Genomic DNA, 17,397 nt, shown 5'->3' with positions numbered 1-17,397 from the left:
AGTGTGGCATTCACCTGCCCATCTATAACACTCCCCCCCCCCCCACACAGGGGGGTCAGGGATATAGTGAAAGGGACTCTGGTCAAGTATTCCCATGGCAACTCATGTGACCTTTAGATCTGCGCTGGGTCAAGGAAACGACCGCACCATAAGTGAACTGATGTAGGTTCTCTTCGGTTACATTTAGCGTTGGTTCTATAGGTGTTTTAAAGTTAGGTTTGGTCGTGGTAGATGAACTAGGCTTCTAGACTAGGTTTCATCTGGTTAGTGTACACTAGGCTTGATATGATGGCTAGGTTTGAGGCTTTAATAATGATGTGCGCAGGGAAGGCACGGAGGAGCTAGTTAGCCAGGTTTGTGTGCGCGGGGTGAAAGGCACCGAGAGCAGTCAGGTGTGTGCGCGGGGTGGAAGGAAGGATACCTTGCCCTCGGGTGTATAGCATGGAGCAGAAGGCACCATGCAGTCAGGTGTATTAGCGTAATGGTAGCAGGAAGTACGCGGGATTAGGTCTGGTCACCACAAAGGTTCGAGCGTGAGTCATTTGTTTGTCCATTAGATTCAGCCGAGTAAGCAAATGTGGTTCGTACACGGTATAGAGATCAGAAGTGTTGCCAGGGGATTCTTACCCTAAAGTACACCTGATTTAAGGTTCCCAGTTACCACTAAAGTTCATTGATAACTTACGTTACTATAGCGTCAGTTTATAGGCGTGTGGGTTAACCATGGAACTCCTATTTCCGCATGTACATACTTCGTGGTTAAGAGCGAGTCATTAAACGTATGTGTGCATCAGCAAGCAACCACGGTAGTACGACACTTTGTGCCCCGTCCTCGGCGCCAACAGTGGAGAACGTCGACAGTCGTGGTCAGGGGCTCAGAGCCACTCGCTCGTTAGTTCGCGTCAAGACATTGTCGTGAGTGTTACTGCCATTGATAAGCTCCTTCCTCCGCATAGGAACTGTGGCTCGTAACATACATGCACGGCGTTACACGTAAGGTAAGTTTGGCTATCTTTTGTTCGTAGACTTACCAGAGTATTTTCATTGTAATGACCTTGTGTGTGTGTGTCTTGTGTTTATACTGAAGGTAATTTAGTATGTATTGTTTTTTCTGCCTGTTGTATTTTATTACGAAACGGGCCGACTTGTGTTATGTCCCGCCACTATGAAGGTGTGTCTGGAACATTATGGCATCACTTCGTGCGTCCGTAATTGTTTATACTGTACGGGGATCGAGTTTGGTGCTTGTGACATATTAGCCCAACAACTAAAGAACAGTTCGTGATAACTTTGCACATACATTTTAGGTATTGCTTTTGGAAGTGAAGACCTGATTTAGTTTATTGGGTACGTATGTGCAAATTGGCATAATAGCAAAGATTTCTTTTTCGTGTTGTAAGTGCTAATAATGATAACCACAGGGAATGTGTAGTACGATAAGTTCTCAAGTGCACTTTCGTGTAATGATCACATCGTCAGGGGAAAAACAAGTTCTTATCTCCCCTGACGATGTGATCATTACGCGAAAGTGCACTTGGAAACTTGCCGTGTTTCATTTTCCTCGTGTTTATCAGCAAAAATACTAGATCACGAGCGCCATTGTGACCTATGCAATATATATATATATATATATATATATATATATATATATATATATATATATATATATATATATATATAGGACAAATAGCTTACTTTTTTCCTAATTCGTAGCGGCACACGAAGCAAAGTAAGTTACCTTTAATGTGGAAGCACAGTCATTTGTTACGCCGAGACGAAGCTGCACCGAACCCTTTCTAGCAAGGAGCAGAGCCACGCCTGGGTGCAGTAATATCTACCCGGCTTGAACATTGACTTCGAAACTTTAAGCCTCAAATCTTTTCGTCGGGGACTGTGATATATTGCCACATATCGATCACAGGACCAATAAAGTCATTTTTAGTTTTATAGGATGCGAATTTAAAACACTGGGTTAGTTTCAGAGGATCACTCCAGAACACGCTCAGACGTAGGAAAATAAAAATTTTGCTAGATTCAATTGTATTGATTTGATAAACTGATGTTAAGGCATTTCTATAGTATTGGATTCTGTTATTGTTAGAGGAGTGAGATAGCGACGATAGCTGCATTGTTTTGCCTATTATTGTGTACTGAATGCTGGAAGTCTCTTGTATGTTAAAGGTGTCTTAGATCGTTATCAGTTGCCAGTCGGGACAAGGCAGTTTCTGACAGTCTTTGATCTTTATGTTATAAATCTACATTTTGAACTTGGATTGTCTCCTTATGTTGAAGGCTCAAATTTCACGGACGGAAGTCCACATCAAAGCTTAGTCTTATAATTAAGGTGTAACTGTTTGCATTGATGGCCGTGACGCATTCGGTAGCCTCCCGGGGTCGAGCGCATAGGTTTGAATTATGGTTACGGGGCACTGTTCACAGTCAACCCAACTGTTCATCCTCTCCTTGGTATTGGTATCTGTGATGGGTACTGGTTTGATATATATATATATATATATATATATATATATATATATATATATATATATATATATATATATAATTACGTTAATCAGCCTTCAATAGTGCATTATTAACGTAAACATTGGGCGGTAAAGATTGATGATGACAGAGATTTGTATGAACTGGCAAGATTTATCAAAAAATCATACTTATATGGCAGGCTTGAAGTAAACTATGTTTGAAAGAATAAGTAGTTCCGACAATGTTATATGGTTACGATGCATGGGCTATAGATAGGGTTGTGCGGAGGAGGGTGGATGTGTTGGAAATTAAATGTTTGTGGACAATGTGGTATAAGGTGGTTTGATCGAGTAATGAAATGGTAAGAGAGATATGGTGAAATGAAAATAGTGTAGTTGAGAGAGCAGAAGAGAGTGTGTCGAAATGCTTTGGACATATGGAGAGAATGAGTGAGGAAAGATTAACAAAGAGATTGTGTGTCAGAGGTGGATTGAACAAGGAGAAGCGGGAGACCGGAATTAGATGTGGAAGGATGGAGTGAAGAAAGATTTTGAGCGATCGGGGCCTGAACGTACAGGAGGGTGAGAGGCTTGCAAGGAATAGTGAATTGGAGCGATGTGGTATACCAGGGTCGACGTGCTGTCAATGGATTGAATAAGGGCATGTGAAGTGTCTTGGGTAAACCATGGAAAGTTTTGTGGGGCCTAGGTGTGGAAAGGAAGCTGTGGTTTCGGTGCATTATTCATGACAGCTAGAGACTGAGTGTGAACGAATGTGGCCTTTGTTTTCTTTTCCTAGCGCTACCTCGCGCGCGTGCCGGGGAACGGGCGTGCCATTTCATGTGTGGCGGGGTGGTGACGGTATTGGCTGAGGGCAGCAAGTATGAATATGTACATGTGTATATATGTATTTTGTCTGCTTGTATATGTATGTATACATTAAAATGTATAAGTATGTATATGTGCGTGTGTAGGCATATATATATATATATATATATATATATATATATATATATATATATATATATATATATATATATGTGTGTGTGTGTGTATGCGTATGTGGGTAGGTTGGGCCTTTCGTCTGTTTCCTTGCGGTACCTCGCTAACGCGGGAGACAGCGACAGAGTATAGTAAGGAAAAAAAAAAAGTATTATATATATATAATATTATGTACATGTGTGTGTATGTATGTGTCTGTGTACGGTGAGATGTATAGGTGTGTATATTTACGTGTGTGGACGTGTATGTGTATGGGGGTGGGTTGGGCCATTTCTTTCGTGTGTTTCCTTGCGCTACCTCGCAAACGCGGGAGACGGCGACAAAGCAAAATAATATATATATATATATATATATATATATATATATATATATATATATATATATATATATATATATATATATGTGTGTGTGTGTGTGTAATGAATAAACTTTTAGCAAGTTTTCCCCCCTTGCTGTTTTTAAAGGGCAGATGTAGAGGTAAATGAATGGAAGCCGACCTACGGTATCACATTAAACCTAGCCCAATCCCCTTCCTCAGCGACCTTCCCACTCACGATTATTCCTAGACCAGGTCCGTTATCTCTGGCGTAAACTGCATGTGATGGCCACACACGGTCGGAAATTGTGGACAAAGAACAATATAATAGATCACTTTGGAGGACGGAGAGCGCGGGAAGCGAGGAGCAGGAGTGGAATCGCAGGCCGGTGTCCATGAACCACTTTTTAAAATCGCGAGCCTGTCAAGTAGGCGTCACAGAGGTAGGAATGTCCGGCGTCCTTAATGTCCCGTCACAGTATGTCGATATCTTTGGGGAGGTTTTGAACATTTCCTGGCACGGTTCATGGCCTGACGATTTCGAGCCTGGTTCCTTTAATTTTCCAGATGCCTTCCAGCGTCCGGGATGATGTTCGTGCCTGGCTGAGCTTGAATGAGGTGTCTACAATACCTGTCAGGCATAGCAACCAGACGATTCTTTTTTAAGGTTATATTTTCTATACAGCCAAACACCTGCTGGATTCTCGGTCACTCGTGTCGTAATTACCCATTCGTGTGGACTACATCTTGAACTTTCTCTTGTGTCAAATAACCTTTTAGGCTTTCATGTTTTTGCTGGTATTCAAATTCCCTTTATTCAGTCTATTCCACCACCGTATACTATCGCAGTATTTCTTTACGGACTTCCTAACAACCTCCTCTTCGTGTTCTCTCGTTATTGTACATATAGACCTGTTCACTGTCGATTACTTTCAGCTAATTTTGAAACTTGAGAGGTTGATATCAGGTCACCCGTTTCGCTTTTTTCCTCCCTTATGGATATAACCAGTGGTGCTCAGGTCTCTTAGTCGCTCTTCGCGAGACCCTTCTCACTTAGATGGTTGTGCTGTAAGTGTACGAAACTAGACTTGGGAAGCATGATAAAGCCTAGTGCGATTCTGATATTTGCTAGCAGTGTTTCTTTCGCAGTTCTCCAGATGTGTAACTGACAAAAGGTTAGGCATAATATCGACCCCACGACTCCGTCACTCAGATTCGCTGTAGCCTATTTGTCACACATATTCCTGTAGCTTACTAGTGTATTCCCGGTTTCTAAACTGATTACGCTTAACTTTATGTCGGTAAACTAAGCTTCGAGATGGTCCTCGCGGCCAAAGAACCAATCAATATTACGGTCGGTGGCTCCGTCTTCATAAGTCACGGCAAACTTTGATCGTTCGGGCAGGGAAGAGGAATACGTTGCTCTCTCATTCTGTTGGCAAATGGCCTTTGATATCGCTGTGCCCTTCAAAGCAGCGATGTTACAACAGCAAAAATATTGGTGTTTTTTATTGCACTTTGCCACGCCGGAAACTATAATTCATATAAGGTTGGCCTTCAGTTGCAACCATCGCATCTGCTTCGCAGGACAAGCTATGTATCTCCAGCAGAATTCCTTGATGATAATAGCTAGGGATGTCATGGATTATGCAGAAAAGCGTCTATCATTGACTGAATTTTCTATCTTTTACTGCATCCATTCTAGCCGATTCTAGTATTTTCTAAGTTGCGTAGATGCAGTATTAAGTCTCGTGTAACTTTCGTTGTTTTTGAAGTTAAAGAAACTATGTTGCATAATGGCTATTGTCTTTTAAATTGAAGATCATTGTAATGAATAGTATACCGGTTAATGACAATACAAGTGGAAAGACACTGAAATGCAACAATCAGACTTTCCACTCCCCTGTTTCACCACGTAATCTTCCCTTCCCAGCTTCATAGTTTTCCTTTCCAAAGCCTACATTTTCCTTCCCAACCTCCCTTTTTTTTCCCCCCCATTCCAAACCCTTCGGTTAATAGATGAAATCGAAATCTAACCTTGACACGTGTTGGGGTAAGCGCTGGAACAGGTCGAAAATGTGGAAGTTAGATGTCTCGTTGGCGTCATGCTATTGTTCAATTTACTGCAACATCTAGATGGAATTTTTATTAGGTTTTAACACGAACAGTTCAGTACATCACCCGTGTTGTGTTAGCGTTACTGACCATGAGTCAGCACGGGCCAGCCTGGGGCCTGACCCGCGTTGGTTCGAATCCGTGGCGTGGCTATCTGCCTCCACTTAACCTTGGTGTTCATCCTTCTCTCGTGGCTAGTCTGTCAATAGGTACCAGGGTTTGGTTAGGGTATGTGTGCACATAGGAGTAAAGCTATGATTTATGAATACAAGTTTGAGACAGGGCAACACGAGTGTAAAACTCTCTCCCCTTAACACAAATAGTAATCACAGTTATTGCTAGTGACATTCGCAAAATCCTGGCAGAAACAATAGAGTGTACTACTCGTTTTGTGTATGTTTCACTAGATCCAGATACTAAACAGTTCAGTGTACACAAGGTAAAAAACAAAAAATATCTTTGCAGATAATTCCGATAAATTTCCAAACGATCCGTACGATTCGTGTCTTAATAGGGTTAGTAAGCGTAAATTTTCGACAGATTTCCTGTTAATTATGATAGCCCCACTTCATGATTATTTCCACTGAAATAAGAAATCGATATAATACTTGCGGAAATGACGCAAAGTGCCGCTAAGCAATCGATGTATTACATGATCATTGAAGCAAGGCCACCTATGTGAGGTTAGACTAATGAGCGTTTTTCAGAATCCTTCGTCTGTGGTGTCGTATTGTCTAACGCAAAAAGAGGAAAGATTCTTTTCTACACTGTGTGTACTACCAAGTTACTGTTAGTTTCACTATGTCCTGATTCAAACAGTTCTGTGTACTATCCACTTGAATTTACAAATTACGCACTGAAACCAGATCATGTGTCACGTAACTTTCACTTGGTTGAAGTTATGACTAGCGAATAAAACTTAAACTGTTTTATAGGAATATTGAATTTGTTTTTAATAGTTACCGACTGAATGGGAAAAGAAGGTTGGGGGAAAATTGAGAGAACGGAAATGTGTTTTGGGTAACTTTAGTTATTATACTCTAAACAAAACGCCACTTGGGATCCTTTTTATATCAAATAGATACATCGGTGCTTAATGTATTATTTGACCAGTAAATGTTTTGATATCCTATCGGTCAAACTCTTATTATCTGTATCTTGGTAAGTGCTATTGTGAAGGGTGTCAAAGAAATTAAAACAAGGTGCTCGTGTGTGTGGCGCAAGACTTCTCCCTCTCAGCTGGGGAACCACCCGCTTGACCACCAAGCTGAGTTATGTGTAATCACTACTTGCTTGGGAGGCAATTGTGCTAGGAGAAAACTTAAGTCTAATCTATTGACCTTTTGAGCGTTACATGTGACTCATGGGTCAGGCTATCATACCAAAGGGTCGTGCCTAAGAATAATGTCTCTGTGGTCAAGCAAGAGTCGCGACTAGTGTTCGTAGTGTTAAGGGCTTTGAAATGGGCAGATTTCGTTTCTTTATTTCGCGTGTAAAGGTGGTCGGGTTGTCTTAGAGGAGAAGTCTCTCTCTCTCTCTCTCTCTCTCTCTCTCTCTCTCTCTCTCTCTCTCTCTCTCTCTCTCTCTCTCTCTCTCTCTCTCTCTCTCTCTCTCTCTCTCTCTCTCTCTCTCTCTCTCTCTCTCTCTCATTCGAGTGTGAAAACGCTACGCGCCAACCGTGCTCTTGTGGGCAAAATTATGTCGTAGACTCTGTCATTAACCAGTGACCCAGAATGTTTTATGTGTTTTGTAAGGATATTTACATATCCGTGTCTTTTCAATCCTGTGTATCTTCATTTTTTTTTACCTTTATTCATGGCTTCATATTTTACTTAAAATTTCAGTTGTCCTTCATGGAAGAGCTATTGTATTTTTTGTATTTGTATTTTTATTTTGTTCAATTTTTTTTTTGGTGGGACGATTGTTACTGGCGCTTCCTAGTCGTTAAGTTTATTTCAACCGAAAACATACCTCTGCTGTACACTATCCACCCCCAAAGGATATCTATAAATGTAGTGAATGAGGTTAGAATTAGAGTATTATTCTTACCAAGCTGTTGTTAGTATCGGCTATGCGCGATTCTGGACGATGATTCGTTTGTTGCCATATAGTTCGTACGAGACATGGCCATCGCAAGATGTGGTCCATTACAGCTTCCTCCCCATTGTGGAAGTCACGGCTCTTCAAGGTTAGCACGCAAGCTTTCGCATGGCTGCCTTGCTAAACCATCATGTTTGCGCATGTTGTTGCTTGAGAGTCGTAATTGGCCGGGAGGATGGTGATTTGACGTTTAGGTTCAAAGTACCGAAGTACCCTTTGTTTACAAGTTGGCGGCCAACGTGAGGGATGAATTGTGATATTCATTTTTTTTCTTTTACATCTAAAAGTTAGTGTATGGTTTTCTTTGTTTTATATTTTTTGTTGATATTGATTTAGAGTTAAATGTTTCTTGGTTTTATGTTTTTATTCAATTTTGATTTGCAGTTAAATGTTAGTGTGGGTTTTCATTGTAACGTGATATTACCTTTGGGGGCTATTTATCATTATTATTAAGGTAGTATAATGAATTTCGATTCAGGTGTGCTGCCACAGCCAAACACACCACCTGCAGTTACCTTCCTCAGCTAGACACCATGTACAGTCAGACACCACAGCCAGACACTCTACCAGCAGTCACCTATCACAGTTTAACTCCCCACTTACAGTCTCCTAACGCAGCTCGACTCCCCAGTTGCAGTCACCCATCACAGCTAGACTCGCCAGTTGCAGTCACCCACCACAGCTAGACTCGCCAGTTGCAGTCACCCACCACAGCTAGACTCGCCAGTTGCAGTCACCCACCACAGCTAGACTCGCCAGTTGCAGTCACCCACCACAGCTAGACTCGCCAGTTGCAGTCACCCACCACAGCTAGACTCGCCAGTTGCAGTCACCCACCACAGCTAGACTCGCCAGTTGCAGTCACCCACCACAGCTAGACTCGCCAGTTGCAGTCACCCACCACAGCTAGACTCGCCAGTTGCAGTCACCCACCACAGCTAGACTCGCCAGTTGCAGTCACCCACCACAGCTAGACTCGCCAGTTGCAGTCACCCACCACAGCTAGACTCGCCAGTTGCAGTCACCCACCACAGCTAGACATACCACATGCAGTCACCCATCACAGGTAGACATACCACATGCAGTCACCCATCACAGCTAGATTCGCCAGTTGCAGTCACCCATCACAGCTAGATTCGCCAGTTGCAGTCACCCATCGCAGCTAAACTCGCCAGCTGCAGTCACCCATCACAGCTAGACACACCACCTGCACCCAGCTGTCAGTGTTAAACACACCACTTGAAGTTAGTTGCCACTGTTAGGCACACTACATACAGTCAGCACCACAGCAAGTCACACCTCCTACAGTCAGCTACCACAGTTATACACCACTTGGTCAGCTACCACAGCTAGATGTACCTGGTGCAGTCAGCTACCAAAGCTAGACGCACTTCCAACAGTCAGCTTCCACAGTTAGATACACCTGCTGCAGTCAGCTACCACAGCTAGACGCACTTCCTACAGTCTGCTTCCACAGCTAGATATACCTCCTGCAGTTAGCTTCCACAGCTATGTACACATCCTTCAATTAGCTACCACAGCTAGACGCACTTGGCTTCTACACTAGGCTTCTACAGTTAGATACACATCCTACAATCGGCTACCACAGCTAGACGCACTTCCCTACAATCAAATACCCCAGCTAGACAAACTTCCCACGGTCAGGTACCGCAGCTAAACGCACTTCCTACAGTCAGCTACCACAGCAAGGCACACCTCCTACCACTAATGTGTCTGGCCTCCGTAAAAGATTAGCCAGACGAAGGGAATCCCTACCTAATTGTTTGTTGATGATGCTATAGTTATGAAAGCAGTGTAGACAGGACAACATGGACTGCGAAGTACCGCAGAGGGGCCTTGGCAACCGTGGGTGGGGAAATTACCCACGAAAATGTAGTCATGAAGATTGGGGGGGGAAGGAAGGATTCAGACACTGAGAATCATATTGAGGGAAGAATGGAATTAGAAGCCATATGTTCTGAGGGATGTAGGAGTAGACACCACTCGTACCTTATCACCAGAACAGCTTGTGAGGAAAATCATGAGGGAGGCCAATGATATATATGGATTCAGACACTGAGAATCATATTGAGGGAAGAATGGAATTAGAAGCCATATGTTCTGAGGGATGTAGGAGTTGACACAACTCTTACCTCATCACCAGAACAGCTTGTGAGGAAGATCATGAGGGAGGCCAGTGATATATATATATATATATATATATATATATATAGGCAGGTGTAAGAAATTGCCCTCAGATACTTGACTTAGATGCTTAGGAAATTGTCTGATTTATGCTCAACCTAGGCTTGAATATAACGCGACGGGATGGTTACTTCAATGGAAGAGCCACGTAGCGTTGCTTGCTTGAGTATAACGCGACGGGGTGGTTACTTCAGTGGAAGAGCCACGTAGCGTTGCTTGGGAAAAGGGTCCAAAGGAACGCCAAGGAGGGAAAGGGAATGCCCCAGAGAGGAGGGAAGCCTTCAGTCGGGTCGCCTTGAAAAAGAGAGGAGGAGGAGGAGGAGGAGACGTGATAGCTACCCACAGTTTCGAAGACGCCATGACGACGTGAACACAGACCGGTTGCCCGTTTATAGTGGAAGAGACACCAGAATAAGAGGGCACAGCTGGAGGTTAAGCAAGTAGAGGAGGGCGATGGGACGTGAGGATATCTGACTTGCCGATTTGTGGACTCGTGGAACACCTGAACAAAGAGGGAGAAAATGCGACCGCTATTGGAAAATTCATAATGGCTAGATGTATTAGCTTCAGCTAGCTACTAAAGCTAGACACATTAGCTGCAGGCAGCTACCGGAGCTAGCCACACCACCTGCGATCGTCTGCCACAGCTTAAACACGTCAGCTGCTACAGTTAGCTTATCTATCACACTTAGACGCCCCAGTTACAGCAACTAGGCCACAAGATATCCTGAGTTGATGATAGTAGTAAGGTAGCGACAACTTGCTATCTTGTGTGGCTGGAGTGGAGTGGAGGCAGTACACGAGTGGTAATGTGCGGGCCGTCTTCACTCCTAGTGTGGCCTCTTACCCCCAACCTTCACCCTTAGTGTGGACACCTCACCTCTACCAATAGTGGGAGACCCACCCCCCTAGCGAGTCTACTCCCCCCGCCCTCACACCGTCAAGTAAGGGCCCCCCCTTCTCTAGTGGGGGGACCCCCCCCCCCCTCCTCCCCCCCTAGAGCCTGTGCGTTCAGTTCATCATTGACAGCTTCCGGTTAGATGGCCTCGTAACACCACCACGAACCAACCAGTTGTCCCGACACGCTGTCGAAGACTATGGTCACGGCATCATCTCGACACCGAACAGTTCTCCCTTTCTTCCATCGAGTTAGCTATGGAGGGCAGTACTTTCATCCAGGTTGATATAACGGCAATGATGACATTATTTAGATACCTCTCTCTCTCTCTCATCTGTTGAGGCTACGGGGGAAGTCAAGGGGTATTGAATGAAATCGTGAAGACCTGGATACTGCTGGGAATTACGTCCGAAGAGCTGCCGTGGCAAGTAATCTGTCTAGGGCCTCAATCAGGCCAGGACACCTGCCCTGCCTTGTCGAAGTGGACGACTGGTAGACTGTCGAGGACCTCTCAACAAGGCCAGAACACCTGCCCTGCCTCAGCTTAGTTAAGGACTGGTAGACAACAGAAGACTTGCTCATCCTTGGACCTACCTCTGCCTCACCCTTTAGTCTCCAACGCACTGCATCACCCGTTGCCACCTGGGAACCTTGAGACGTCTATCATATTCTAGCTCCTCAAGGACCAACATGGTAAGCATGTCTGCTCCTTCTCCCTTCAGCACGATGGAGATGACCCTTGTGCGTGACGATACAACCCCTGGGCATGACTGATCGTGAAGGGTGCCATTACTGTTACAGGTTGGGAGTGTGTGTGCTCAGGGTGCCATTACTGGCACAGGTTGGGAGTGTGTGTGCTCAAGGTGTCATTACTGGCACAGGGTGGCCCATGTTTATCTGTCGTGCAGTGGGGCTCGGTTAAGTAAAGGTGTTTCTCGTGTGTGCATATATATATATATATATATATATATATATATATATATATATATATATATATATATATATATATATATATATATATTACCCAGGATCTTTGTAAAGGCTCTTGCAGCCCATCGCTCCTTTACTAACAGTAGCAGGGAAATGTAGACCCCATTGGAGCGAGAAGTTCTTTGAAGACACTGTACTCCCAAATATAGAGCCTCGTCAAAGGTGACTTCACTCGCGGTTTTATCCCGAGCAGGCGGAGACCTGATATATATATATATATATATATATATATATATATATATATATATATATATATATATATATATATATATAAACCATGGAAAGCTGTGTAGGTATGTATATTTGCGTGTGTGGACGTATGTATATACATGTGCATGGGGGTGGGTTGGGCCATTTCTTTCGTCTGTTTCCTTGCGCTACCTCGCAAACGCGGGAGACAGCAACAAAGCAAAAAAAGAAGAAGAAAAAAAAAAAAAAAAAAAAAATATATATATATATATATATATATATATATATATATATATATATATATATATATATATATATATATATATGTGTGTGTGTGTGTGTGGGAGGGGGATGAACATGGTGAGCAACATGGCCTCGTGATGGACAGGTTTTCGCTTGCTCAGTGGTGCTGCAGATCCTCCTTGCCGGGAACTGTCATCTTTTCCACGCTCCCTGGACACGCCATCCTTGACACCATACGACCACCTCATCTCTGTCTCTCTCTTAGTGTGGGTTTGGTCTTAGCGCGCTAGCTGTACCTCGTGACAAAATCTCTTTGTAGGAATAGATAGGTATCGTCTCTTGCTCGCTAGCAAAACCCAAGATGCTATTTCTGAAACAAAGCTTAGATCATAATAGCAGGTATTCGTGAAGCGCCACACACAACACAAATACACAATGAAGGACTTAAAAAGCATTGCAGGGCACTGAACCTAACATCACATGTCATTTAAAGTTTTTGAAAAGTGAAATAAAAAGATGAATTACAGTTGTATAAGTGAAGGCCACCACGGATTTGTACCACGTAAAACCACAAACAATCAGCTTGCAGTCCATTACAAAGACATTTAAGGTCTGATACAAGGGGAGTGGATATTGTATTTTCTTGCTAACTTGTATATATTAAGCTGCAGAATTCAATCAAAAGACGTAGACAAAACCATGGTGACAAATGGAGATGTGTCAAAGAATTTTTAACATGAAAGTTCAAAGTTGTAGCGAATGTAGCTTGATAATGCTTCATCCGGTGCACCGCAGGGGAAGGTGCTATCAACAGTCCCATTTACGATAATTATATCAGTTATAATTATATCAGTTACAGACAGCGCAGTAAGAGATAAGAGAGTTCGATGCTTTGCAGATGACACCAGGGTCAGTAGAATAATATCTGTGCAAGACGTGGAGAACGCTCAATAACACTTTGATGTAATTGATAAGTGTGCTGAAAGGAACCCAGTGGAATTCAAATAAAGATGAACGATTAAGGTACGAAAAGACTGAAGATATGAAAGACCAAAAAGGGGAAACGGAAGTGAAGGAAACGTCAGAGATTAAGGAGTGGTCATAAACGAGAGATATAAATTCAAAGAGCATAGCGAGACGATAGCTTTACCGAACCAAGTAATGGATGGAATGATGATGAGACTCATCGTCACTGGATGACTGGAAATACTCGCGGTTTATACACGAAACAAAAACTCGGTACTGCTGCGTTTATAGCCACCAATTATAAAAAGCCGCGTAATTCTGGAACACTATAAATGAAATGAAGAAATTAAACGCCTGAACGAGCAGATAGGCTGTATTGTACAACCTTGAAAGAGAAAGGATTTTGATAACTTATGCAAGGCAGCAAGGACTCCAGCCAAATGTTTTGGAAATGAGCTCAAGGTTAGTTTGCAAGAATTCACTCGGAGCACAAGTGTATGAATTTACTGGTGTCTTGAACATGTTGGTAGTGCAATTGGCACATGCTGAGGTTAAAGTAGATGTATCTAGCAATTTGTATATATACAAATTCCAATTTTATAAGCAGATTTAATAACTGTTAGATGAAAGCAGCATGTTAAATGGGACTTGGATACATGACCCATGACCACTTAATAAAGAGACCTGTTCCAGTATGTTACCTGCAGTCCCAGTATTATTGTGGAACATGAACTAGTATAATGCCAGAATAATAGTCAGTCATTTACGAATTATATGATAAGTTAAGGAAATAAAAGTATTGGAGAAATTTTAACGATAATGTTAATGAAGATTGATTATTTGAAAATAATTTTGTTTAGTTTTGAAGTTTTAGATGTCTTTTTCAAGCTGAAAAACGCCAAAAAGCCAACAAATTCCTCAAAATCCAATCGAAGTTAAAAAGCCTTGCGTACGGAACAAAAATAAATTATTGACCTTCAGTATTGATGGAGGAGATTTAGTGTTTTTAGGAATGAAAGCCTCTCCACATAAAAAATTAGACTAATATTTAAATGCCATAAGATCGTCTACAAACTGACGATTACAGTACAAGTGTAGTGGCGTAAAGAAAGGGGGCAGGGGAGTTTAAATTGCTAGGTGTATGGTGAGCCTACGCGCTAACGTACCTTGAGGCAAGACCTTATAGGTAAATACACTTGTATCCCTTCATACTCTCACTTTCTTTCTATATCCCTCTCGAAATCTTCCGAGTACTCGTAAATAATTACTTTGTCATTCTTTCTCTCTCCTCTTCCGCACCTGTCACCGCAGTAACCACCGGGCCAGGGCTCAAGGTCTGTCATTGTCGCCACTGTTGACTCATAGTTACGTCCGGAAGTTGGTGGATGGAAAGGAAATAACCAAGTCACAAAAGTGAAGGTCACGCTCTTAAATATACTATGTAAATATAGACATGAAAAGTATTAGCTTTTTCACATCCATAAGGTGAAAATTTTTTATTTTGACTGTGTTCTAAGAATAACTGCTTGAATTACCTGCCAGGCAGTTTATACGTGTTTTCAGTCTCTGTGCATTTACCCGCGTGTGAGGCTTTACCCTAAGCCTACTAAATATGCTGATTGTGCCTTCACTTTCCTAGTTTATGGTTCGTCGTTATTCATATTACCTACCTTTTTGATTAGCGTATTCTGTCAAGTGTGTTGCAAAGTTGTTACTTTCCCTGCTGTGTACTTGTCACCCCACAAGTATTAGCTCTCATTTACACACTCCCTGTGTCGTGAGAGCAAATACTTATGACTGTCTTTTCTCTCTTGCATTGCCCCGGAGCATCCTATGGCAGACGTCAGGTGTAAGTCCATATGTCTTCTTAAACAGCTTTGTTCCAGCTCTATTTGTCTCAAGCTGTCTGGAAGCTTAATTCTTTGATGTTTGTTTTACCACTTTTTTTTAGCTACTCTTGCTGTGTGAGTACTTTATGTTAGGGCGAAAGATTGAACGTATTTCTCAGTCTCTTGAACTCGTACAGTACACATTACCATGCCTGACCCTTGTATATACATATCCTAACTTAATCCAGGTACACCGTTCACAGACCAGTCCCAAAAAAACAGGAGGAACTTGGTTAGCTATGAGCTAGTCGCCCAGTCCTGGAATAGAGTTTGGGCCCGTTAGACTAACGGGTTGCAGAGCTAACCAGTGCTAGACATTATAGTACCTTGTGTGTTACGGTAGTTATTGTATAGGAGGGATGTAATGAACATCAAAGCTGTAACTTACTGTAAGCTGTTAAGGTCTGATGAACCCTGTGAGAGGAGGAGTGGAACTCTGTGTGAAGTAAAGGAAAATAGGGTAACTCATTGTGAGGCAGGGGGAAAGAGAGAACTCATTGTGAGGCATAGAAAATGAGGAGCTCTGCGTAATTCATAGTATATAAAAGAACTCCAGGTGAGGATATATAGTTGTAGAGTTTTGTAATAGACTAAGAATTAGCATTAGTGTCGTTGTACTACGAGGTCATCATGACCAGCATGTTGCGAGGGCCTTGGGTCTTGCCCAGCATGGCTAGGGTTCAGAGAGTTAGACTAGCTTGGCGCAGCGAGTCTGAAGTTCAACCTTATCATGACATCCTCGGGTCGCTTGCCCTAAACTCAGATACCTTCAACTGTCCAACCACCTCTTCTGATGCTGCAGCAACAGAACCAAATAGCATCCCTTCCCTAACAAATATATAGAGTGCAGTTCCTAGGCTTCTCTGCTTCTCTCGCTAAGTGAGGACTCTCCACAAAACCCTTAAGGGTGTTCGTGGGTGGTGGTGAGTCGAAGAGACGCAGGTGAGCATGGGTGGCGAGTCAAGTGACCCAAATGATTATGGGTGGTGGATCAGGAGTCAGGCATAATATAAATGAACCATGTTACCATAATCCGTTGTTATAATTGAGTTATCTTGCTATCATATTGAGTCATCCTTGTAGTCATATCGTCGTACTTTAGTGTTCTTTATTATACTCGAGGAATCGCTCAGACATACTGACGCTGACGTTGTACTCGCTGATTTGATATCGTGATCGTTGTTATCGTACTCAGGTCTGATATCGTGTTTGAGTTGTTAGATGTCACTTTACTCATGTTTGATATGGTACTCAAGAGTTATCGTGCGTAAGATGTTATCTTAGCTTTGATATACTGAAGTTATTACCACACTTTAGACGCTATTGTGCTTAGTGTGGTTTGATATCGTACTATCTATTTTCGTACATAAAATGTCATACTCCCGTTATCTTAACGCATGGGTTTGATATAATGCTCGAGGTATCATGCTCACTGTATCATCGTACTTGAGGTTTGAACAACACGCAAGTTTTGATACCGTACTCATCATCGCTCTATCGTACCTTCGCAGCGTTTTCCCACTTCACGTGTCCAGCTATCGTATGCGGAGGTTAACATCGTCTTACAAAAGTTAGGGGTCTTGTTAGTTAAGGAGCTGGCGTGGAGGTGACGTTATCTTGTTAGAATTAGCCGTTATCTGGAGCAGGGACGCGAGCGGCCGGAAGTGGGATGGTGAAAGTTACGTGCAGCCTTCGTCTTCACAGTAGCATTCTATATATATACTGCAGAACTTGCTCCTCCATAAAAAAAAAAAAAGAATCCACATAGCAGGATTCAGTCCACTTTGCAGATTATATATATATATATATATATATATATATATATATATATATATATATATATATATATATATATATATATATATATATATCCAGGTTCCTTTCTTCAAACATGCTACCTATCTCTCCTTTTTTTCTCATCTTGGTTACATCCACACACATTTAGACACCCCAGTCTGAGCCTTCGAGGAGGATGAGCACTCCCCGCATGACTCCTTCTGATTC

General features: G+C 42.5%; 1 protein-coding gene across 2 annotated transcripts in view; it reads left to right on the top strand.

Annotated features, from left to right (window-relative positions):
- Positions 1-839: 839 nt before the first annotated feature.
- The window catches only part of LOC139746290 (uncharacterized), a 51,096-nt gene continuing 34,538 nt past the window's right edge, over positions 840-17,397 (top strand). For both annotated transcript variants that reach the window (XM_071657379.1, XM_071657378.1), the window contains exon 1: positions 840-998. In XM_071657379.1, the coding sequence (XP_071513480.1) occupies positions 978-998 (21 nt within the window). In that variant the 5' untranslated portion in view covers positions 840-977. The remainder of the gene's footprint in view (positions 999-17,397) is intronic.

This window comes from Panulirus ornatus, chromosome 64 (genome assembly GCF_036320965.1).
Source record: "Panulirus ornatus isolate Po-2019 chromosome 64, ASM3632096v1, whole genome shotgun sequence".
Lineage (NCBI taxonomy): Eukaryota > Metazoa > Arthropoda > Malacostraca > Decapoda > Palinuridae > Panulirus > Panulirus ornatus.
The sequence above is the reverse complement of the archived record's forward strand: the minus strand, read 5'-3'. Positions and strand labels throughout refer to the sequence as shown.